Here is a 25810-nt window from a genome sequence, read left to right on the forward strand (position 1 = left end):
CAAGAATGATCCCTGGAACGAAGAACTTGTCGTATGAGGAATGGTTAAGGACTCTGGGTCTGTACTCATTGGAGTTTAGAAGGATAAGGGGGGATCTTATTGAAACTTGCAGGATACTGCGAGGATAGAGTGGACGTGGAGAGGATGTTTCCAATCGTAGGAAAAACTAGAACCAAAGGGCACAACCTCAGAATAAAGGGACGATCCTTTAAAACAGATGAGGAGGAATTTCTTCAGCCAGAGAGTGGTGAATCTGTGGAACTCTTTGCCGCAGAAGGCTGTGGAGATGGGGTTATTGAGTGTCTTTAAGACAGAGATAGATAGGTTCTTGAATAATAAGGGGATCAGGGGTTATGGGGAAAAGGCAGGAGAATGGGGATGAGAAAAACATCAGCCGTGATTGAATGGCGGAGTAGACTTGATGGGCCGAGTGGCCTAATTCTGCTCCTATGTCTTATGGTCTTATGCCCCACCCCCGGCCCGCCACGATTCCCATGGCGGCGGGATGGGAAAATTCTGGACAGAGACTTGGATTACTATAAGAGGTCTATTCTAAGTCCGTAGATGTTCATGCTATTAAGATATTATTTGGTGGAGAGCACTCGTTTGACCAAAAATGTTGCTGATGACTTACATTGGGTGTAAACCAGTTTTGGAATTAGATCATTTGAAACGCCATCAATATATGAATATTAAGGATTGCTCCACTGGTTCTAATGGAGGAGAATCTACTTCCATATTTCACTTCTAACATGGCTTTGAAAGCAACATTAGAACAAACACCATAATGCAGTAAATGTAGCACTTGTCAGCTTCTCTCTCCCCCTTTCTGAACCCAGCCTGAATATTCAGGTAATAATTCAGGTAATTTTAGGTAAAACAATATTGGAAGCCTTCCTTGGAGAGTTGTTAACTAAACAGACAGAATCTACTGAAGACGTGAAAACAATGAAGAGCAGTAAAGATAAGCAATTTTTATTGAATGTCATGTACGCCCACATCTGTTACACTTCAATATGTAGACAAAATTATATTTCCTGCTGCTCTTTCTGATCCTGATAGCCCATGGTAGGAGCTGAGGATTTACAAACTGTTGCCCATTACTGAAACTCCTAACATGATTTTAGGATGTGCTTATTGCATCTTTTCCCCACAGGCTCGAGGATTGACTTTAAAGGGAGGGCCAAGTTTAAACATGACCCTTTCTGAACTGCTAAGCATCACACGGTGTAGTCTTAATGTGTTGGAGGTCTTATGGTGCAGTGGGTAGCGTCCCTGCCTCTGAGCCAGAAGCTCTGGGTTCGAGTCCCACCACAAGACTTGATGGCCAAGGAAGGTGCATTCATTACGCGGTTAAACAGGTTGAGTGTGTCAACGTCCTTCCAACTGGCTTGCAGTAAGAGAGGAAGAGACTCCTGGTCAGCCACACTTGATGTGGAGTGGCACTCCTCAAGCTATAAGCCTCTGATGACAGACCAGTGACCTGTTTCTAGTGACACTAGCTATGGAAACAGATGAAAGTCTGCCTCAGTGCACCACCAGGTGCAGGAAGAGAATTGGAAAGGGGAATTAGGGATACTTACTAGGATGCTACCGGGACTTGGTGGTTTGAGTTATAAGGAGAGGCTGGATAGACTGGGACTTTTTTCTCTGGAGCGTAGGAGGCTGAAGGGTGATCTTATAGAAGTCCATAAAGTAATGAGGGGCATAGATCATCTAGATAGTCAATATCTTTTCCCAAAGGTAGGGGAGTCTAAAACTAGAGGGCATAGGTTTAAGGTGAGAGGGGAGAGATACAAAAGTGTCCAGAGGGGCAATTTTTTTCACACAGAGGGTGGTGAATATCTGGAACAAGCTGCCAGAGGTAGTAATAGAGGCGGATACAATTTTGTCTTTTAAAAATGTTTAGACAGTTACATGGGTAAGATGGGTACAGAGGGATATGGGCCAAATGTGGGCAATTGGGACTAACTTTGTGGTTAAAAACAAAGGGGCGGCATGGACAAGTTGAGCCGAAGGGCCTGTTTCCATGCTGTAAACCTCTATGACTCTATACTCGTCGTCAGAGAATTGTTAGTATTTTGAAATGAGAAAAACGTACTTGTCATGAATTCATTTTATCTAAAAACTTTCCATTGGTTTAACATAGATGGAAAATAGAGAAAGAAAAAGAAAGATTTGCATTGATATATGACCTGAGGATGTCCAAAAGCCTTTTACAGCCAATGAAGTACTATAGAACACCTCCATTCGGCCCATTGAGTCTGCACCGACTCTCCGAAAGAGAACCTTATTTAGGCCCACCCCCTGAGGCTCTATCCCTGTGACCGCGTGTATATTTACCACAGCTAATCCACCTAACCTACACAAATTTGGATTGTGGGAGGAAACCCACACAGACATGGGGAGAATGTGCAAGCTCCACATGGATAGTCACTTAAAGCTGGAATTGAACCCGGTCCTGGGCACTGTGAGGCAGCACTGCTAACCACTGTGCCACCGTGCTGCCCATACTTTTCAAGTATAGTCACTGTTTAGCATAAAAACTTTGTAGCCGATCTGTGCATGGCCGTGGTCCACAAACAGCAAGAATTCTGTTGGTTCTATCCGAAAGATGAACGGGTTAATTTATGAAATGCAGAAGGTTGAATGACATATAACAAGCGGCAATAAAAATGAAACACATTAAAAGGGAATAGATAAATAATTCACCAGTTCAATATTAAGTCACCACAGTCTGACCAATTCTAAAATAGTGTCCCTATCTTTGGTCCTTGGCAGAAGCTCTTGATTCTGAATATATCTGCATGAGCTGATCATTGACATATTTACACTGGAAGCATATGATAAAGTTAAAGATAATCATGAGGAATATAGAATATGTAGTTGGGAAGATAGTAAGGCTAAAAAGGAATATGAAAGGCACCCTAGACTATTGAAAACCAGAAAGGAGGGAGCAGAGGCTTTGACTACAACTTTTCAATCCTTAGACGTATAAATATTGTAACTGGATGACAGACGTAATGAAGAAGAATGATAAATTGAGTAACTAACGCAGTTCATATTTCAGGTGCAGATAAACTCTTTAGAACTCATAATTCAAGATAAAGTTATTGAACATTTAGCAACGCATGGGTTCATCAGTACAGAATTGTTAAAAGTAAGTCATGTTTGACAGACTTAATTGAGGTTTTTGAAAAAAAAAAGACTGATTTGGAAAGATAAAGGGAATGCTGTTTGTGGAATTTCAGAAGGCATCCGATAAGATACCTCACAAGGGGCATGCTAGACAAGTCCAGGTTTTCTCCCCGGCAAGTAGTAGCATCGAAATCGCTCTTGTGGAGATCATATGGCACAGATTGCCTGGGATGACACTAAGCATGGTGACTGAGTTGTGAGTCGAGACTGACACTGCTTGAGACTATTTCCACTTGAAAGAAAAGTGGGGGGGGGGGAGGTGGGAGGCGGTGGATTTCCTGCTCCCGTTCCTTTTGGCCAAGTTTGGCGACGGGAGTGGAAAATATTGCGAGAGGCCCAAATTGTGATTCACGTTGATGTTAAAGCACAGTGGGATTGTTCCAATACCCCCCCCCCTCCCCCCCTCTGCCCCACCCCCTGCCCCCAGTGACGTAACGGGAATCCTGATGTTCAACTTCAGGAATGTCATTATAATACATTTGCACATCATTGCACATCAGAAGGTGAAGTTGCATGGGATCAGAAGTGAGCCAGCAAGGTGGATACAGAACTGGCTCGGTCATTGAAGACAGAAGATAGCAGTGGAAGGGTGCGTTTCTGAATGGAGGGCTGTGACAAGTGGCGTTCCTCAGGGATCAGTGCTGGGACCTTTGCTGTTTGTAATATATATAAATGATTTGGAAGAAAATGTAACTGGTTTGATTAGTAAGTTGCGGACGACACAAAGGTTGATGGATTTGCGGATAGTGATGAGGACCATCAGAGGATACAGCAGGAGATAGATCAGTTGGAGACTTGGGCGGAGAGATGGCAGATGGAGCTTAATCCGTCAAATGTGAGGTAATGCATTTTGGAAGGTCTAATACAGATAGAAAATATACAGTAAATGGCAGAACCCTTAAGAGTATTGATAGGCAGAGGGATCTGGGTGTACAGGCACACAAGTCACTGAAAGTGGCAATGCAGGTGGAGAAGGTAGTCAAGAAGGCATGATTGACTTCATCGGCCGGGGCATTGAGTTTAAAAATTGGCAAGTCATGTTGCAGCTTTTTATAGAACCTTAGTTAGGCCGCACTTGGAATATAGTGTTCAATTCTGGTCGCCACACTACCAGAAGGATGTGGAGGCTTTGGAGAGGATACAGAAAAGATTTACCAGGATGTTGCCTGGTATGGAGGGCATTAGCTACGAGGAGAGGTTGGAGAAACTTGGTTTGTTCTCACTGGAACGATAGAGGTTGAGGGGAGACCTGATAGAAATCTACAAGATTATGAGGGGCAAGTGACAGAGTGGATAGTCAGAAGCTTTTTCGTAGGGTGGAAGAGTCAATTACTCGGGGGCATTGGTTTAAGGTGCAAGGGGCAAGGTTTAAAGGAGATGTACGAAGCAAGTCTTTTACACAGAGCCTGGAACTCGCTGCTGGGGGAGGTAGTTGAAGCAGATACGATAATGACATTTAAGGAGTGTCTTGACAAATACATGAATAGGATGAGAATAGAGGGATACGGTCCCCGGAAGGGTAGGGGGTTTTAGTTAAGTCGGGCAGCATGGCGGTGCAGGCTTGGAGGGCCGAAGGGCCTGTTCCTGTGCTGAAATTTTCTTTGTTCTTTGTTCATTATCAGGCGTCTATACTTCAATCACTTGATTTGATTTATTATTGTCATATGTATTGGAATACAGTGAAAAAAAGTATTGTTTCTTGCACACTACACAGACAAAACATACTATTCATAGAGTACATCGGGGAGAACGAAAACATAGGGTGCAGAATAGGGTGTTGCAGTTACAGATAGGGCGAAGAGAAAGATCAGCTTAATATATGATAGAACCATTCAAAAGTCTGATGACAGCAGGGAATAAGCTGGTTTTGAGTCGTTTGGTACATATTTTTAGACTTTTGTATGCTTTTTCCATTGGAAGAAGTTGGAAGAAAGTATGTCCGGGGTGCATGGGTTCCTTGATTACGCTGGCTGCTTTCCCAAGGCAGCGGGAAGTGTAGACGGAGTTCACAGATGGGGGGCTGGTTTGCATGATGGACTGAGTTACGTTTACAATGCATTGTAGTTTCTTGTGGAATTGGATAGAGCAGGAGCCATACCAAGTTGTGATACAACCAGAAAGGATGCCTTCTATGGTGCATCTATATAGATTGGTGAGAGCCGTAGCGGATCTGCTGAATTTCTTTAGCCTCCTGAGAAAGTAGAGGCATTGGTGGGCTTTCTTAACTATAGCGTCGGCAAGGAGGGACCAGGACGGGTTGTTGGTGATCTGAAACATATCCACTTCAATTTGGGGGATGAAGTTTAGCGATGGATTTCATTCAAACAGCGCTTCTGACTCTGGATAAGTAAAAGGGGTTTTCAGGACTAGCTGAAGCCTGTAACTTAGAAAGATTTAGCTCACCCTTACAGGCTCTGGACTCTGTGTGCTGAAACTGGACTTCCAAAGGACATTCTACAGAGCCTTCTGCTGTAGTAGAATCTCTGCCTTCAGCTTCCAGGCTCTTTGAGGTAGATAGGGGCATACCCCCTCACCCCCCCAACCCTGTATGAAAATCCATTCACATCAGCAGACCGGCGTGAATTAGGACTGGTCTCCCACAGCATGCATCTGGCGGACAAATCTCCTAGAGGAGCTCAGGTCTGTGCATCGCTTAGGAGAAGAGAGTCATGTCGGATACTACCTGGTCTGTGCCCAAGGCAGTGCTAGGGGCCCATGACATTGTGGAACCCACGCCTTGAAGTTTTCATTTTCTATATTCCCAATAATATGGTGGAGAAAGCCACTGTTGATGCTGGCAACTTCTGTGCAACTTTTCCCATCACTGTCACACTGTGGAAGGCATTTTTTAAATAATGGCTGCATGGGTCAACTGTCTGCTGACGTATTCAGCAATTTACTGTTATGAATAGTAAGGTGTTCAAATTCAACACAGGCTTGCTTTTTTACAAGTCAGATAGCGAAGATGTTCCCAAGAGGCTGAGTAATTTAATTAATAATTTTAAAAAAAATGTTTTTTCTTTTTTGAACTCGGAGGACACATTTTGAGGCTCAAAGTTGGGGGTGATATTTAGCGATGGGTTTCATTCAAACAGTTGCTTCTGACTCTGGATAAGTAAAAGGGGTTTTCAGGACTAGCTGAAGCCTGTAACTTAAAAGATTTAGTTCACCCTTGCAGGCTCCGGACTCTGCCTGCTGAAACTGGACTTCCAACAGAGATTCTATGGAGCATTCTGCTGTAGTAGAATCTCTGCCTTCAGCTTCCAGGCTCTTTACTCTGTAGCTTTATCTAGTGGATTTCCTTAGCATCTTTCAGTATTTTTTTGAGGTTGAGGGTTTTCACCCAAATTGACACCATGTTTGGATGGTGTCAGTTGCACAATGTATCTGGTTAAAAAGTCTTCACAGCCTTCTGTATGATAACAGCAAGTCTTTATTAACCATTTGTAAGTATGAACATATATACAGTAAAGGGTCCAGGCAAGGAGCTAGCTCCATGTCCAGGGTCATAACATGTCTCTGTTCAACACCATACTGACCCTAGGTCAAGTTCATGTTGATTCTTGCATCACTGTGTGGGCGGTACCATGCTCAGTCTCACAATAACTCCGTATGTGCCAGACCCTTATATTAGACAACCAGCTTGGTGGACTGTGGGGCTGGGTGGAAAGAGGGGGAGGGGAAGGCAAGGACTTGACCTTCAGCTTTGACCCACAACCACAAGCAATGCTGAGGCAATAAAAGCAGTTATGTGTGAACTCCACAATAAGAGGAGGTAATGCACAGGCAGGGATGATAAAAAGAGAAACTGTGTAAAATGGAATTATAAAATGTTGCATCACAGAAACAGACAAATTGGTCATGAATCTTCCCTGGTATTATTCTCAATACAAGACATCTGCTCCAAACATAGTCATCTGCTCACTCTCCTTATCCTCTAGTATTCACCTTCCTCGAACAACTAATGCCCCCTAAATATTAAGGCCATAATCAGATCAACTTATAGAATGGTGAAGCAGGCTCAATGGGCCGAATGGCCTATTTCTGCTCCTGTTTCTTTTGAAGTTGTGACCTTATGCCTCAGCTTTACTTCACCATCACTAGTCTCGACATCTCCATTGTCTATAAATAATCAGACTGCTTGTCCAACATTTAGTATTGAATGAACATAAATTTTGTTCAGTTAAATATTGGGAAGATCTAATCGGCTGCCTTTGGATCCCGTGACAAACTTCATTCCCTAGTCACTGACATCATTCCTCTCCCTGGCAGCTGTCTGTGGCTGAACCAGACTGTTTACAACCTCGGAGTCCTATCTGACTCTGAGATAAGCTTTTAACTACCTATCTGTATCATCGTTAAGACTGCCAATTCCATCTCAGTAACATTGTCTGACTCTGTCCTTACCTCAGCTCATCTGTTGCTGAGAACCTGTCCCCCATCTGTCTCGCCTCTGGACCTGATTATTTCAATCTCTACCGAGACAACCTCCCATGTCTTCCCTCTGTAAACCTGTCATCAAATATTCTATGGCTCGTTTCCCAACTCCCCTGGTTAAGCACCATCTCGGTATTAGAATTCTCATTGCTCTTTTCAAATCCCTGTATAACCTCATCCCTCCCTCTCACTCTGTAATCTAGCCTGGTCCCAGAACCTCCCAAAATATATGTGTTCCTTTAATTCTAGCCTCATGAGTATCCCGGATTTTACTTGCTCTACTGTTTGGTGGCTGTGCCTTCAGCTGTCAAGTGCCTAGGCACTGGAATTTCCTCCTTAAACCTCTGCCTTGCTACCGTCCTTTCCTACTTTGAAGATGTTCCTTAAAACCTATCCCTTTGGCCAAACCCTAATATCCTCTCATGAGGCTTGGTGTCAGATTTTGCTCTATTATGCTGCTGTGATGCACCTTGTGATGTTTTATTACATCAAATTCCGCCCAGTGTCTTCAATCATTTTTTGGTCTATATGTCAACTTGGAGGAAAAGGCAGTGTGTAACCCGCCAGTTCCACTGCCAACTTTCTCCACCATATATTTTTTGATACGTAGACAAAAACGATCTTGGAGGAGGGTCCCACAATGTCTCACTGGTTGGGTGAGTTCTGAATGTGCCTGTCCCGCCAACAACATTGGCTTTCAAAGACGCCCAATCTTAAAAACAAATCCCCCCCAAGAACATGGGAATCCCCCAACAGAAGTCCACAATGGAACCTCCTCTCCTAGGAGTGCTGGGGGCAGTGCCTGGACACTGTCACCTTACTGCGTGGGCATGATCCTTTCCCCCCTGGGGATGGTTCACCAGGCCTCTGTTTGGGAAAAACTGTTGTAAACCCCTCCAACATGACGTCACGCCAGTGGGATGGGGAAATCCGAAGATGGGGGTAAGATACAGCGGGGAAGCTTGCTAATGATGTGTAACACTATGGTAATGGAGTTTCTGGTCTTTCAAGGCAGCAACCACATTAAGGCATGGGTGGGTGGACAGGGAAAATGGGAGTGGGAAATCCCGCCGGCCTAAGATCTATTTGGGGATCACATTGGATTCTCCACCCCTACTGGCTTGCCTGCCTTCTGAAAAAGGGGTGGAGAATCCTGGCCGCTATAGTTGTTGCTTTTGGCTGGAATGGCCGAGTGATATTATCGCTACTATTAATCCAGAAACTCAGCTAATGTTCTGGGGGCTGGGGTTGGAATCCCGCCACGGCAGCCGGTGGAATTTGAATTTAATTTAAACAAAATCGGGAATTAAGAATCTACTGATGACCATGAAACCATAGTCGATTGTCAGAAAAACCCACCTGGTTCGCTAATGCCCTTTAGGGGACGAAATCTGCCATCCTTACCTGGTCTGGCCTACATGTGACTCCAGAGCCACAGTAATGTGGTTGACTCTCAACTGCCCTCAGGCAACTAGCGATGGGCAATAAATGCTGGCCAGCCAGCGACAACCATGTCACATGGATGAATAAAGAAAAGAAAATGTGTTGGGTCATAGCTTCAACATTGATATTGCGATATTGATGCAATTAGTGTCACTGAGGAACAAGACCAAAAGCAGCAGTAATTATTTTTGTGACTGTCATTGTGATGATGTTCTCTGAATATATTCCTAGTGGAAGCTTTTGCACTAACAGTACCATTTGCAGGTGTTAGCAGTAACTCAAGCTATCTTCAGTACCTGGAACTGTGCAACTTTGTGATTAGCTGGTGGAAGCACTTCCTCTTCCCTGCCATGCTGGCAGTAAAAACACAAGCAACCCTAATGCTGCCCGATTAGGATCGCTTAGATTCTTCTACAAGGAGATAGATAAAATTTTGCTTCACAGAACAAGACACTGTACTTTAAGCACATGCAAACATTCTCCACTCTGAACTGCGTCTATTCATTACCCATCGGGAATTTAGTTTGGGAACTTGCAGCCAGCTCCCTGCTTGCAAGCAGGCATTTCCTGTGCATCGCACATGTGCCCCAAATTTAGCCCCTTCCCTAACCGCAGCTCATAGACGACAGAATGGGAACAGCAGGGTGGTAATCACCAGACCCATGCTGCACACCCGCCCGGTGCCATTTTAACCTCTTGAGTTTTGGGTTGCATGTGAAGTCCCCATCCCATGTAAAGCACACTTCATTAAAGATCCAAAAGTCTTTGATGTTGTCATTCAGCTCCAGGCAACATTTTAACCTGCAAACTGAAAGTATTGTGAACTGTGAGAAGGAAATGTTCAGTGTCCAAAGGAGAGAGACAGGTCGTTGGATGAGTGGACAAGTGGCATTTGATACTTAATGCAGAGAAGTGTGAAGTGATTCATTTTGGTCAGAAAAGAGTGGTGAGAAAATATAAAATAAAGGGTACAATTCTAAAGTGGGGTGCAGGAGCAAAGGGACCTGTGCATAAATCACTGAACGTGGCAGGACGGATTGAGAGCGCAGTAAATAAAGCATCAATCTGATTAGGCGCGGCATGGCGGCACAGTGGTTAGTACTGTTGCCTCACAGCGCCATGGACCCAGGTTCAATTCTGGCCTCGGGTGACTGTGTGGAGTTTGCACATTCTCCCTGTATCTGCGTTGGTTTCCTTCAGGTGCTCTGGTTTCCTCCCACAATCCAAAGACATGCAAGTTATGTTGATTGGCCATGATAACTTGCCCCTTAGTGTTAAGGGGATTAGCAGGGTAAATACGTGGATTATGGGGATAGGACCTGGGTGGGATTGGTGTTGGTGAAGACTCGATAGGCTGATTGGCCTCCTTCTGCACTGTGGGGATTCTATGATTCTATGATGTGGGATCCTGGGCTTTCTAAAGAGAACCACAGAGTACAAAAGCAAGGAAGCAGTGTTACAACTGTAAAAAAACACTAGTTCAGTGTCAACCAGAGCATTGTGTCAGTTCTGAGAACCACACTTTCAGAAGGACATGAAGGCATTGGAGTAGGTGCAGAAAAGGTCCACAAGAATGGTTCCAGAGATGAGGAACTTTAGTTCTGTAGATAGATTGGAGAAACTGGAACTTCAGTGTCTAATCTGGCCCCACAAGGAAACCTTGTATTTCACCTGCCTGAGACTTCTCATGATCTCTTCGGCCACCCACTTCTTGAATTACTTTGCCGGGATTCATTCCTGCAAGACCATGACTGCATTTGGCCTTTCTGTTGAGTTCTGGATTAAGAACATCCTCAATTTATTTTGCTGTTTGACTCAGGTGTTTACTAATCGTTGTTTTGTTGATATTTTCTGCATTTTACCTGCCTTTCACCCTCGATTTTCCTGTTTCAGGGTCAGATTGGCTACACAGGTCCCTGTGACGGAAGAGATTGCTCAGTTTGCCAATGCTTTCCAGCAAAAGGAGCCCAGGTATGTGAACAGTTCCACAAAGATAAAGGCAGTATTTTCTTTGTTTTGCCTTGGTATATATGTATGGGTAACTGGGACATTGTGTACCACCACACACTCATTCTTTACTCATATTGCAGAAGTTGTGGTTTATTAATTCCTCTCCTCAATTTTGAGAATTTGTTGCAAATGAAGGGCAGGATTTTCCGGCCCTTTCCGCTGGTGGGATCTTCTAGTGTCGTCGAAGGTGATCTCCTGCGGGCGGGTTCCCTGGCAGCAGGAAGGGCAAACGACGCAAGACGCCCTCGACTTTGGCGGGACTGGAAGATTCCACCGCTGGCCAATGGTGAGCCGACTCTGACGTTGAAAAACCTTGCCCAGAGGATTTGGGAATCTTGGTAATATTTAACCATTGCTTTTGATTTGCTTCACCTTTTCCTGTCATTCTTTTCAACTTTGGTCGTGTCCTGCGTTATGGTTGTCATCCTCCTTCGCTTTTGATCTCTCAATACAAATATATAATTTGTTATTATTTGAAAGGGGTTGTGCAGGCAATTTTTTTTTTCTGGGTTACTGACAGATGGTAGGAAGTGGAGAACATGGTTTTCCCTTTGTGGCTGCCATCTTAAATCTAGTTGCAAAAAATCTGGACCTGCATCCTCCTCTCCTAAAACAAAAACTCTCAGTCCCTTTCTTAATACCTATCTATAGTGGTTACCACCCCATGTAAATATAGAAACTAGAAGGAGGATAGGCATTTGGCCCTTTGAGCCTGTTCCGCCATTCATTATGATCATGGCTGATCATTGAATTCAATATCCTGATCCCCCCACCTTTCCCCCTCCATATCCCTTGGTTCCCTTTAGCCCCAAGAGCTATATCTAATTTCTTCTTGAAATTAGACAACGTTTTGTCCTCAACTACTTTCTGTAGTAGTGAATTCCCACAGATTCACCATCCTTTGGGTGAAGAGATTTCTCCTCACCTCAGTCCTCAAAGGTTTACCCCTTATCCTCAAACTATGACCCTTAGTTCTAGACTCCCCCACCATCAGGAACAATCTTTCTGGATCTACCCTGTCTAACCCTGTTAGAATTTTATAAGTTTCTATGAGATCCCCTCTCACTCTTCTAAACTCCAGTGAATGTAATCCTAACCAACTTAGTCTCTCCTCAGATGACAGACCTGCCATCCCAGGAATCAGCCTGGTAAACCTTCACTGTATTCCCTTTAAGCAAGGACAACCTTCCTCAGATAAGGACACCAAAACTGCACACACTACTCCAGATGTGGCCTCACCAACGCTCTATAAAATTGCAGTAAAACATCCCTATTCCTATACTCAAATCCTATGAAGTCAACACACTATTTGTCTAAATCTTACTTTTGATGCATGGCCAGCCCCTTTTGTCTCCCTGTATTAGAATAATGGATGTATCTGAGATGTGTTACCGAGTGCAAATAATTGAGGATGGATGACTACGTAAAAAGCAAGGAAAAATACATCATGGTTTATAACCATCAGATTCGATTACACCCTCAAAATGACTCCATAGATTTATTACTATACACGTAATAATATAGAGTGGGCTTTCTCAGTGCGGATGACAACTCTTTGTGCATTCATTTCAGTGATGTTGTTAGTGTTCTTCGAAGAGGGTGAATTATTGTGATCACATCTCGACAACAGTCTGTAATTGACTTGTGGGATTTTTTTTTGCCTGTTGTCTTGCGATGGAATGAGATGGTAGATACAGCAAGTTCTGACACGCTGCTGGAGTTACTTACTGAGCTAAAATCTCCACTGAGAGGATTTGAGAATCTTGGGAATATTTAACCACTGCTTCTTGATTTAATTCACCTTTTTCTTTAACGCTTTTCAACCTTGGTGTTGTCCTGCAATATGGTTGCCCCCTCCTTCACTTCAATCTCTCAAGCCAAATGCATACTTTTATTTTATTTTAGAGGAGTTGTGTGGAAGGCTTTATTTTCCCTGAGTTACTGACTGTTGGAGATAGTAGGAAGAGGGGAATATATTTTTTTATGACTAGTGGAGTTGAGGATTTTATCAGATCAACCATGATTTCATTGAATGACGCAGAAGATTCAGTGGGCCGAATGACCTACTTCTGGTCCCACGTCTTATGATCTTATGGGCTACCACCTCAAATCTAGCCGCAAAAGGTCTGGTCTTGCTAATCTCCCTAAATACCTGCCCTGTCCACAGTCCCTTTTTTAAAACCCATCAACAGTGGTTACCACCCCGTGTAAATCTTCCACTGGGATTAAGCCCGACACCAGTAAGTTCTGGGTCAGACTAGAGGGAGAGGAACCTGTTACATGGCACTGTCACTTCATGAGGGAGTATAGGATCATTGCCGCCATTACCAGGAGCCTTCTGCCCACCAGCAGTAATAAGGAGGGAAGCCGGGAGGAAAAGCCTCCAGGTATGTAGGCCCTAATATTTACTTGAAATGTGTGGAGATGGACAGGCCAGCTCTGGCCAGGGCGCGCAATGGTAAGGGGCAGAAGAAGGAAATCATATTTACTGTTATTTTCTGAGGCTATCCCACCAGTTTCCAGCTGGGGTCATAGCCAATGTGTTTAATGAAGCCATAAAAATATCAGAGCAAATGCAATTCGATGTGAAGATAATAAACATCCATGTATTAGTATTCAGAGTTAACTACAAAGCATTGGCGTTTAATCTCAGAGTTGTAACCCCAGAATGGTAGATCAGTGCACATGAGGAACAGTGCATGGAACAAATGGAAGGATACAAACAAATTGGATGACTTTAGGAAGTTGTTTGAGAAAACATTGCTAATGTTAAGCATCATTTAGCATTCTCTATTGTCTCTGCTGTCTCCTAGTGGCTATTTGGAGCCATCTCCAGTAACTTCCTGGTTCCAATTATTTTTATTGGTTCTTTGAAAATAACTTGCCAAAATGTTATTTATTTTCTTATTCTTGCTTCAGATTGTTTTCTATTGTTTCTCCCTTGCTTTCCATTGACTCTAGTCTCAATATATTCTGTTCCTCCAAATAAAATCAGATAGCATGACCTAGTCTGTAATGGGGTAAATGGATAGCTGAACAGAAGCCTTGTGATTATGTTGGCTCTCATGTATTTTTCCCTGCTTCTCTATGGGAAAGTGAGCAATATTGGCTAAGATCAAGTGTCAGTACAATCCCAAGATAGGGTGCAACGGCTTATCTTGTCAGCTTGGATCTTGTTTGTCTCTCTTGTGGGTACCATGAATTGGATTCAATTTGAATTTGGTTTTTGGAGCAAGCAAGGAGATGGATTCGGGTTTGCTCTGACCATTTGTAACTTTAAGAATGGAGTAAAAAAAAATTTTTAAAGAAATGAGCGATATTACTAGGACATTTTTTCCAGAGGCATCAATGGAAACTCACCTCCTCTCTTAGTGGCATAGTATATCAGTGTCTCAGTATTGGCGTGCTGATATCTTCAATCTCCCTTTCCTTTCCAAAGTCCTTGAATTTTGCTGTAATGGCCCAAATCTATAAAGTTTATTTATTTTTTGGTCACAAATAGTCTTACATTAACACTGCAAAGAACTTACTTCGAAATCCCCCTAGTCGCCACATTCAGGCACCTGTTCGGGTACACTGAGGGAAAATTTGGCATAGCCAATTCACCTAACCTGCGCATCTTTAGACTGTGGGAGGAAACTGGAGCACCCGGAGGAAACCCACGCCGACATAGGGAGAATGTGCAAACTCCACAGAGACAGTGACCCAAGCTGGGAATTGAACCTGGGTCCCTGGCTCTCTGAGGCAGCAGCGCTAACCACTGTGCCACCATGCCACCCTGTGCCCATATTCGCAGAAATTCTGTGTTTTAATAATTCCAATTAGGTTTTTGCCCCACCGGAAATCTTTATAATCGCTTGATAGTACAGAACTTGAATCCTGCTGAAAAAAAAGGCATGGTGTTGAAGCTTTTTATCTTGTATTCTTGGGCCAGGTGCAAGGCTACCAAATTTCAAAGGGAACAACAGTTTATACTGCAGTATAAATATAACACTTTCAAATTTGCCATTATAGAATTCCTACAGTGCAGAAGGAAGCCATTCGGCCCATCAAGTCTGCACCAACTCTCCAACAGAGCATTTTACACAGGCCCACACCCCACCCTACCCCCTAACCCCAAGTACTTACCCGCTAATCCCCCTAAGCTACACATCTTTGGATACTAAGAATCCACTGAACCTGCACATCTTTGGACTCTGGGAGGAAACCCATGCAGACCCAGGGAGAATGTGCAAACTCCACACAGACTGTCACCCAAGGGTCTCTGGCGCTGTGAGGCAGCAGTGTTAACCACAGTGCCACCGTGCTGTCTCTTGCATCTATCCTGATGAATGCAAGATGAAAAGCTTTGACAGCATGTCCCTTTTTCCTTCAGTACTTCATATGTACATATATAGCGCTTTTAAAGTAATGAACTGACCAAAGGCCCTTCACAGTAACATTATGAAACAAAAAGCAACAGTCAGACACATGGGATGTATTAGATCTGAGACCAAAAGCTTGGTCTAAAGTCAGGCTTCAAGAAGTATCCTAAAGGAGGAAAGCAAAGTATAGAGGTGGAGATGTTTAGGCAGGATATTCTAGAGCTTAGGGCCAAGGTGACTGAAGGGATGGTCATCAATGGTAGAGGGATTAAAATCAGGAATGCTCAGGAAGCCAGAATTAAAGGGATTGAGGAGATTACAGAGATGGGGAGATGCAATGGCATTGAGTGATTTGAAAACAAGGATCAAAATTTTAAAATCAAAATGTTCTTGACCGAGAATCAATGAAGGTCAGCAAGCAGCAATAGGAAAACAGGACTTGGTGTGTGTTAAGACATAGGCAGCAGAGTTTTGGCTCTTATTAAACTATCCCTCCTTATCCTTTTCAATTTGTCTGTAACATTTGACGTGGTTCACCACACAATCCTCTTGCAACTCCATTGTCCAGTTGGGTGGGATGGCAATGGCTTGACTTCCAGCTCCAGCGCCATTGACTCTGGTGTCCCCAAAGGACTATTCCTGTACCCATCCTTTTTCTTGTTCACATTCTCCCCCTTGGCGAGATCATCTGAAAAACATTTTTCACATGCGCACTGATGATTTGCAGCTCTCCATTACAGCCATCTCTCTCAATCTCCCCCCTACCTTTATGTTGTCACACTGCTTGCCCAATACCCAGTATTGGGTTACCAGAAATTTCTTCCAACTAAATAGTGCGACGATTAAAACCATTGTCTTCAGTGCCTATTATCAAGCTCCATTCCCTAATGTGATGATACTGTGCCTTTAAGGAATGTATTTGTGTCATTGTGAAATTGTTGTGGTATAATGGATACAATTTGCTACCAGCCTGTTTTGCAGCTCCACTAAACTTAGTTCAACTTTACCTCGATAGTGTGGAATATATATACATGTATAGTGTGTGTGTATAAATTTAAAGTGGATATCCCAAATTTATTAATGCCATCGGCATCCTAGATTTAAAACATCTGAAAGAGAGGAAAGTGCGGATATTGGTTGACTGAGAAATATAAGGCGAAGGAATGCTGTACTCAATCATGATGCAGAGGTAATAACTGTTTCTGATCAACATAAATGATCAGACTCAGAAAATTACTGTAAGTGGTTTGAATTCACAGTTGGAGGAGGCAATAGACCACAACAAGCTGCTGAGACACTTGCAATTTGATCTCAGCATGCTGACTAACTTGCTCCTTTCCAAAGCATCCAGATTAGATAGTAAAAGCACTTAAAAAAAAAAAATCTGATTTTCAAACTAACACAAACTTTTTTTGTGTAATCAGTGCCACCTGAGCAGCATAAATACAATTGATAGAATTTGATTGCAGTAGAGGACATATGATAGAAGCAGTCTGCAAAAGGGTATATGCAGATTTTGGTGTATGAGAGCAGAAAACGTGTAAAGCTTTTAAAGTGACAGTTTGAGGAATTGTAGGATCGACATCATACACACCTGTATAGGATTTATCTTAGTAAGAAGTCTCACAACACCAGGTTAAAGTCCAACAGGTTTATTTGGTAGCAAATACCATAAGCTTTGCTACCAAATAAACCTGTTGGACTTCAACCTGGTGTTGTGAGACTTCTTACTGTGCTTACCCCAGTCCAACGCCGGCATCTCCACATTAGAATTTATCTTCCAGAGGTGCAAGGTGGCTCTGACAGGAAAGGACTATGGTTCCCAAGGTTCTGTGCTCAAGTGCAATCATTCCAACAATTGTACTCTGAAATATGGCCAGTGCTTTCAAGTAGGATGAAAGTCGCCTCCACAGTTAATGATTCACGAGTAAAATGCAGCTATTCCACTATCAAATTGGCCCAAATTTTCTGCATGTGGATTGTTGGAGACTGGGGGCCCGATTTTACCATTTTGGTTCTAAGTGCTGAATCTGGGCGCAATTCAGATCCGACTTGGAAACCTGTTCCCAGGCACCCCCATATGCACTTAGCCTGAAAAAAAAATCGTGGGTCTGAATTGCGCTGTGGGTGGGTCTTATCGTGCCCGAAACACTGCACCTCCCTTCGGAGCTTTGAACTACGCATACGCGGTGAGAAAAAATTGAAAAACGTGCCCCTGTCACATCACACCCGGGCTGCGGCCCGGAAGCGAAAAGCGGGAGCGATGGCCCCCACAGATATCGCCCCACCTCCACAACGTAACTGTCCCCTTTATCCCCCCACCCCCCACGCTACCCAGACTGATCGCGACCCTCTGCTCCCCCTTCGCTCCCCCCCCCCCCACCAATCGCCCGCAGAGTGGCAGCGGTCCCCCCCCCCTCTCCCCACCTGACCCCACCACCAGAGATCCATCTGGCCTCCCCCCACCCCACCAAAGAATGATCGGGCCTCACACAACACCCCCTCCCCCCCACCAGAGATACATGTGACCCGCCTCCCTCCTCCCCACAGAGAACGATTAGGCCTCCTCCCTCCCCCATCCCCCACCCATCAGTGAACGATCGGGCCCGCTTTCCCTCCCACCGCCGATCTGAGTTAGAGAGCCGTTGGAAGCTCTGAACTTATCTCCTCAGAAGCTGGAGCCCCGAAACAGATCTTTGCTGAGCATGTCTGCTTCACGCCGAATCTGGATGCGCGAACGCGATGGTAAAGGGGGAAATGCTGGTAAAGTTGGGCGGGCAGCTCATCAATTCAATTTAAATGCATGCAAATGCATTTAAATCACCGTTGCGCCCGTTTCGGGCGCAGTTCAGATCGCAGCCATTATCGGGCCTTGGTAAAGTGGGCATCTGCACAGACGCGGGCGCGGATCGCACTAAAGGCCTCACGCCCGACTTTACCAAGTTTTCGCACCTGAAAACAGGCGCAACGCAATGGTAAAATCGGGCCCTGGATGTATGACTGAGATGTGCGTCAGGACCCGGTGGAAGTCCTGATGCATGGATCTAGATGGGAGTTGCCTGGGAAGTTTCAACTTCCGATGGGCAATTCCTCTGCTCCCCAGGACCCTCTGCCCACCCCACCAGCCCACCCAACTATCCTCTGACTTGACCTGACCACCCCGCTCCCCCGCCTACCTCTTCAATTGCCATCTCAACAATCGTCTGTGCACTTACCTCACCCACCCTACCACCTGAACCCACTTACTCATTCACTCATTCATCCATTCACCAACATTCATACTGGACATTTAAACTTACCATAAGGCAGCTATGCTGAAAGAATTTGGGGGGGGGTTGTTCTGTCTATTCCCCAACCACTTGTTCTTCACTGCAATGGAGTTTTCCAAGGGAAGTTGCACTTCATATTTCTGGGAAAGCTGGACTCGGAAAGTCCTGGAAAGAATGCAGAGCAGCATCAAGTCAAGGGAAAGTCCAATTGGAGCAGCAATCTGATGGCGATTGATGCTCGGAGGAGGATCCAGGTTTTGGAACTTCTCTCTTACATATCTCTTACATTTTGGAACTTCTCTCTTACATATAACTGGCAACTGGACAAATGACTAGTTTTTATGAGACTTTCTTTTCCAGTGCATTTAAATCTTTGCCACTAGGGTCATAATGGTTGGCCATATCGCATCATTATATTAATGAGACCAGATGATCCAATTTGATGCTGCCTCTGATTTCATTAGGCATGTACAGTCTGACCAACACTGGAGCATTCAGTTTCTAATCCAAGGCATCTATGATTCACACTTGTTTATTTTCTGTGAACTGAGGGATAGGTTTATACTTATCAAAAGGTTTTTAAGTTTATTTTATTAGTGTCACAAGTCGGCTTGAATTTAGCGTGGCCAATGCACCTAACCAGAATGTCTTTTGGACTGTGGGAGGAAACTGGAGCATCCAGAGAAAACCCACGCAAACATGGGGAGAACGTACAGACTCCGCACAGGCAGTGATCCAAGCCGGGAATTGAACCCGGGTCCCTGGCACTGTGAGGCAGCAGAGCTAGCCACTGTGCCACCGTGCCACCCAGTGATGGCAGCGCCACTTATTCATGGATATTGGTCGGTTGTGCCAATTCCCCACCATTCCAATAGAACAGTTCCTCCGCCATTCAGGGAGGAGTAAAAGAGGAAACTTGGAGGAAGAATAAAGGGATTGTGACAGGAATTGGTAGAGGTTCTCTCTCTTAGTGAGAATGCAAGGCTTAATGGGGAATGTATTCCCTTGACTATCGATGTTCAATGGGTTTTAGGTTTTGGGAAGGAATTGATAGAGTGGATAAAGAGGGTGGGATTTTCGGCCCCTCCCCAACGTGTTTTCTGGTGGAAGAGGCACCTTGCGGATCTTCCGGTCCCACTCAGGTCACCCACTGGTCTCTGCGGCATTTTGCGTGACTTGGTCACCCCACCGCCAGGGAAGGGCCAGAAAACTCTCTTCCTGCTGGTGGTTAGTCTGGGATAAAGGTCATGGACTAAAAATTGGATCTTTGTAGAATAAGTTCTGTTTGTGAACAGAATTCCCACTCACCTGAAGAAGGGGCTCAGAGCCTCGAAAGCTTGTGTGGCTTTTGCTACCAAATAAACCTGTTGGACTTTAACCTGGTGTTGTTAAACTTCTTACTAAAAATTGGAGCCAGGCCATTCAGGAGAGAAGTTGGGAAATATTTCCACATGCAAATAATGATTGAAGTGTGGAACCATCTCCCACAAAGAGCAGTAAATGCTAGCTCAATTAAAAATTGAAAATCTGGGATTGATAGATATCTTTTCTAGCCATGAGTATGAAAGGATATGGAACTAAGGTGGGTGGATGGAGTTTGGATAGAGATCAGTCATGATGTTATAGACTGGAAGAACAGGCTTCTGAGACTGAATAGCTTTACACTGTTCCTGGGTTCCTCCTGACTGAAAATATGACTTTGGTTGGAAACTTTTCTCTTCATGTGCGGTGTAGCTCCTCTCCCAGGTCTCGCATTTCAAAACTGCTTTGGTGGGCTGTGACAGAATCTTTACAGTGCATGCCATTTGTTACAAACACATACCTGTAAGCACCCAAGGGTGTAGAACATGAGCTCATTTCAGTTTAGCAGTTCTAACATTTTTAAAACAGCTGCTCAGGTGTGGTACTTTCTCACGGAACAAGACATGTTTATTTGTGATCAACATTTCAACTTTCTCCCCAAGTTAGATATTGTTATTTAGTGTATTTTTGGTTCGACAAGTTGGCCTGAAATTTTCAGTAAACAACGAAGGGATGAAGCTACCTGCTGACCTCGAAGGAAGCTGCCCACAAGAGGTTTAAGCATGCTCTAAAGGGTTACTTTTCAGTATTCTGACATGATTTTGAACCTGGCGTCATCAATAGGGGATCTGTGGTGTCCAGCAAAGTGAACCCATTGCGCCTGCTGATCAGCTAATTACCAGGCTAATAATAGCTGAAATGGGTTGGTTGTCTTGTGAGGAAAGATTGGACAGGCTAGACCTGTATCTGCTGGAGTTCAGAAGAGTAAGAGATGACTTGATTGAAACGTATAAGATCCTGAGAGGTCTTGATGGGGTGGATATTGAGAAGATGTTTGGGAGAACCTAGAACTAGGGGTCACTGTTTTAAAAAAGGGGCTGCACTTTTAAAATGGAGAAGAGGAGAATTTGTTTTCACTCAGAAGGTCATGCGTCTTTGGAACTCTGCCTGAAAAGGTTGTGAAAGCAGAATCTTTGAATATGTTAAGGCACAGGTGGTTAGATTCTTGGTACTCAAGGGAGTGATAGATTATCAGGGTAGGCGGGACGCAAGTTTGAGGTCAGCCATGATCTTATTAAATGGTGGAGCAGGCTCCAGGGACTGAATGGCCTGCTCCTTGTTTGTATACATGTATGAAGTAAAAAGCTTGGATTATGATTCACTTTTAATCAGTCAAAAATTTGGGAAAATATTTCAAAATATGGATGGGGAGATATATATTTTGAAATATTTTCCCAAATTTTTGACTGTCAGGTTTTTAGTTCCTGCGATTATAATTTTGACATTATCTTCCAAAGAGAATTCTTGTAATTCTGTGCAATGTTCAGATGAAAACAAGATGAAAGAAAGGATCCAAGGCTGCTCCAGAGGCAGATTAGCTGCACCCAACTTTGCCCATGCAAATCACATTCATAAGTAGGGGCACATCTGCCATGGAATGTGAGAGAAGAGTTGCCAATACAAACTTCTTTTCACTATGGTTGATTTCCCAGATTTAGTAATCTCCTTGAATCTTATTTCCAACCAAGTTCCACCACGGGGACAATTCTTCCAGGTTCACCACATGACTCTGAACATTTGAGCGCCTGGCTCATGGCTACAGGGACATCAACAATCCAGTTACAGATCACAAATATATTATACAGGTCACTAATTTCTCACTAGGACACTGTAGTTTAATTACCTTTCCCATAGATAATTAGCCAGCACAAAGAAGATGCTACATTATTTTCAGTTTGCAAGACTCTCCCAAGTCCATCCTCCCCCCACCTCTCTGCTCTCTCTGCTGTCTTTTTCTTTCGCGCCCGGATGCGCTGCTTCAGATTTTTTTTCAAACTGCACATGCGCAGTTCAGAGCTCCGATCATTCTGGCAGCGCTAAGCCCCGCCCACTGCACGGATCGGACTGGAGCCGGCAAAAAGCGTATGGGCGCGCTGCAAAGAAGATTCCAGGCTCGGATCTGCATTGCGCCCAGATCCGGCCCTTAGACTCCAAATGGTAAAATTGGGCCCTTCATTTGCCTTGGCAGCGCACCGTGTGGAGAAGCAGAACATCACCCGACAGCAAGTTCTAGATTTCAGCAATTAACTCAGCATGTATTATAGCCACAAGTTCTGTCAGTTTCACAAGGTACTGATGGTGAGTGCTGAAGGCTTCACCATCATTCTTATCACAAATTCCGCACCGTAATCCAGGGAGTATCAACTTTCCATTAACCTGATGGAACACCAAAATTCTGAAATTATATCTTGACATTGGAGTGCAGTGGAAAATAGTCCACAGTTTACAAAGCTTTCTTAAGTGTTATAACACAGGACTTGATTTTTTTTTAAATAAGTAGGACAAAATTTTAACTGCCAAGGGGAAAACAGGTTTGGGGGCAACTCCAGGGCCTAAAGCTCTGAAAAGTGACGTCAGATTGAATAACTGACATGATCCAGCCCACTTCTGAGTTTAACCAAATGGATTTGCAGGTAAAGAGGAAACTCTTATGGGAGCTGTTGGATAATGAATTAAGATTGTCAAAGAGAGAATTAACTGAGGATTTTGCCTGGTGCATGGATTCCTTGAGCTGTTTGGAACCCACCAGGGTCCACTAGGCAAGAGCACGTGAGGAGTGCTTGTTCAATGAAACTGGCAGGATGGGGAGTTTTTGAATAGTGAAATTGAAGAGCAACAGCTATGTCCTAGTGAGAGACAGGTGCTCACTTCACTTCTTTGCGAATGTGCTTTCACTGTGTGGTAAAAGATTTTTTAAAAATATATTTTTTGGGATTATGTTGATAATCTGTATAGATAAAGATATGTGTGTGTGTGTGTGCGTCCAAGGTTAATTTAGTTAAACAGTGGGAAGGTTACTAGAGCCAGGTTGTCTGTGAGGGCTAAGAGATGAAAGGTTAAAGGTGTTAGGATAATGTAATTATACTGACTGGTTATGGTGGGTTTGAGTTATGAGTTAATATGTTGGATCTGAAATTTGCATTGTGAGGTAAGTGGGAAACTTGGTTTTTCAGTTTTTGAATTTGAAAAGGGGGTTCATAGATGGCAAGGAACATTGGTGTCCTACAAAGGTTTCATGGGTAAACAGGGGAAGATATAAGAAATTTTATTGACCGGAAAGTAGAGACAAAATAGAAAAACATGAAATGTTTTTATGTATGGAGAAATCGAGTCTAAAGAGGTGTTTTGTGAAAATGGAAGGGTAAGGCCACAACCATGCTGTTCACTTCCTTGGCCATTTCCATCCATGTCTGCTTGGTTTGAGGGGGGATTTGCCCTCCTTGGTAAATATTACCCAATTTTGGTCCTTGCAATCCCACGGCAGGAGCTCCAGGTAATTGTGAGGGACCCGGAGGCTGCTTTCCCAGGTCTCCTCTCTATTCCTCTTGTTGATGAAACCAGAGGGATCAATGCCCAATTCATCCATTCTGACTCTGTCGGGCTCCCTTTAACTAGAAATCTTTCCTCTGACAAGTTTAAACAACAAGCCAGCCATCCTCTCTGACTGAGAAACAAGGAGGCAGGATGCTAATTCTCTGGTTGAATGCTGTCACTTTTCAGAGCTGCCTTGAGCTATCCCCAAACCTGTTTTCCCCTTGGCGGTTAAAATTTTGTCCTACTTTATTTTAGAAATTAAACCCTGAGTTATAACACTTCAGAAAGCTTTGTAAACAATGGACTATTTTCCATTTCATTCTGGCATCAATTTTGGGCGGCACAGTGGTTAGCACTGCCGCCTCAAAGCACCAGGGACCCGGGTTCAATTCTGGCCACCAGTGACTGTGTGGAGTTTGCACATGTGGAGCTTGCACGTTCTCCCTGTGCTCCTGTTTCCTCCCACACCCCAAAGATGTGCAGTTAGGTGGATTGGTCATGCTAAATTGCCTCTTAGTGTCCCAAGATGTGCAGGTTAGGGGGATTAGTGGGGTAAATATGTGGGGCTACGGGGATAGGGCCTGGGTAAGATATTCTTTCGGAGAGTCAGTGCAGGCTCGATGGGCCGCATTGCTTCCTTCTGCACTGTAGGGATTCTATGAAAGGGCCATTACAAAGCATATTGAGAGAATAAACAGATTCCTAGCTGCTGTCTTTTGGTAAGAGCTCCCCCTCCCTTAATGTCCATTAAAGAGAACTGTCTTTGGTAAGCTGCACATTTTCTAACTCTTTCTGCCAATGAAGAATCATGAGCTAAATGCTCATTTATTTCTATTAAGAATACTGAAGAAAGACAAATCATTGTAGTTTAAAATCTATTTTAACTCAAAAGCATGTAATGTGACTGTTGCCTTTGCTTGCATTGTTCATGGATTGATCGTACTGCAGTTTTGCTTTGTGCTCCAAATTATTAAACAAAGTCTGCCATTCATTGAAATCTCTTAATCAGGTATATTTAAAAATGTTAGGTCTGTACTAGGTATTCTCTCTTGTTCAGTCATTCCAGTATGCAGGTCTATATCCCTGAGAATCTGGAAAATAATGGCTCCATTAAATGTAATTAGCAATTGCATAACTCAGGGACAATAATGGTAACATCCCTCATTGTGTGTACAGTATTGGACTGTGTAAGCTCACATGTGGCACAATGCATATTTGCGTCCCTTTTCAGAAAATAGACTTACAAGGGCACTCGTATTTCTTGTGCCACCAACATGACTTCAACTAATCGCGGGAGACAGTGTCATAGTGATAATGCCACTGTACTCACAATCTGGAGGCCCAGACCACTGCTCTGGGAATGTGGGTCCACCACAGCCGCTGGTGGAATTTGAATTCAATTAATAAATTCTGGGATTAAAAAGCTAGTCTCAGTAATAGTGACCATGAAACCATTTATTGATTTTTTGCAAAAACCCATCTGGTTCAGCAATGTCATTTAGGAAAGAAAATCTGTTGACCTAAGTTGGTCTGGCCTACTTGTGACTCCAGAGCCACAGTAACGTGGCTGACTCTGAACTTCTCACTGAAATGGCCTAAGCCACCCAGTTCAAAGCCAATTAGGGATGGGCAAAAATGCTGGCCTGGCCAGCGATGCCCACATCATATGACAGAATAAGAATGAAAAACTTAAACGTCATCCATGTCTTCAAAGTGATAGTTCCAGTCACAAAACTGTCCAAAGTTGGCCAATTCCAGAGCTCATGACCATGACCTCTGATCTTCCATTAGCAACCTCTGTTGAAAATAGGCCCAGGAATAGGAACCACCACCTTGCAACAGGGACTGAACAACTTCCCATTGTCTTAGATTGAATGGATTTAATTTTAATGACTAACTAACTAATTTTCCATTGGGACAAATTATCAAAAGTCTTAACCAGCCATTATTCAGCATCTGCTTTTTACTATCAAGTCATAAAAGATTGCTGGGACCCTGGAGAGTAACCCCTTGTAATCTGAACTTGACTTTACATCAGAAACATATTTTGAATCAAACTTAATTGTCTTTAGGTGACAATCTCAAAATGCATTTTATTTTGTTGCAAAGTACAGTGACTAAAATTCATCCAGTCACTAACTGTGCAACTGTGCCATCCAAGAAAATGTAATTTGTCAGCATCTCATGCCTGCA

At 43.8% G+C, this 25810-nt stretch overlaps 1 protein-coding gene across 1 annotated transcript in view; it reads left to right on the top strand.

Moving 5' to 3' along the window:
- The window catches only part of LOC144488006 (uncharacterized), a 183829-nt gene that overhangs the window by 35836 nt on the left and 122183 nt on the right, over window positions 1-25810 (top strand). The window contains exon 4 of the mRNA XM_078206027.1: window positions 10972-11049. Within this exon, the coding sequence (XP_078062153.1) occupies window positions 10972-11049 (78 nt within the window). The remainder of the gene's footprint in view (window positions 1-10971; window positions 11050-25810) is intronic.

This window comes from Mustelus asterias, chromosome 3 (assembly GCF_964213995.1).
Source record: "Mustelus asterias chromosome 3, sMusAst1.hap1.1, whole genome shotgun sequence".
NCBI classification, from domain to species: Eukaryota; Metazoa; Chordata; class Chondrichthyes; order Carcharhiniformes; family Triakidae; genus Mustelus; species Mustelus asterias.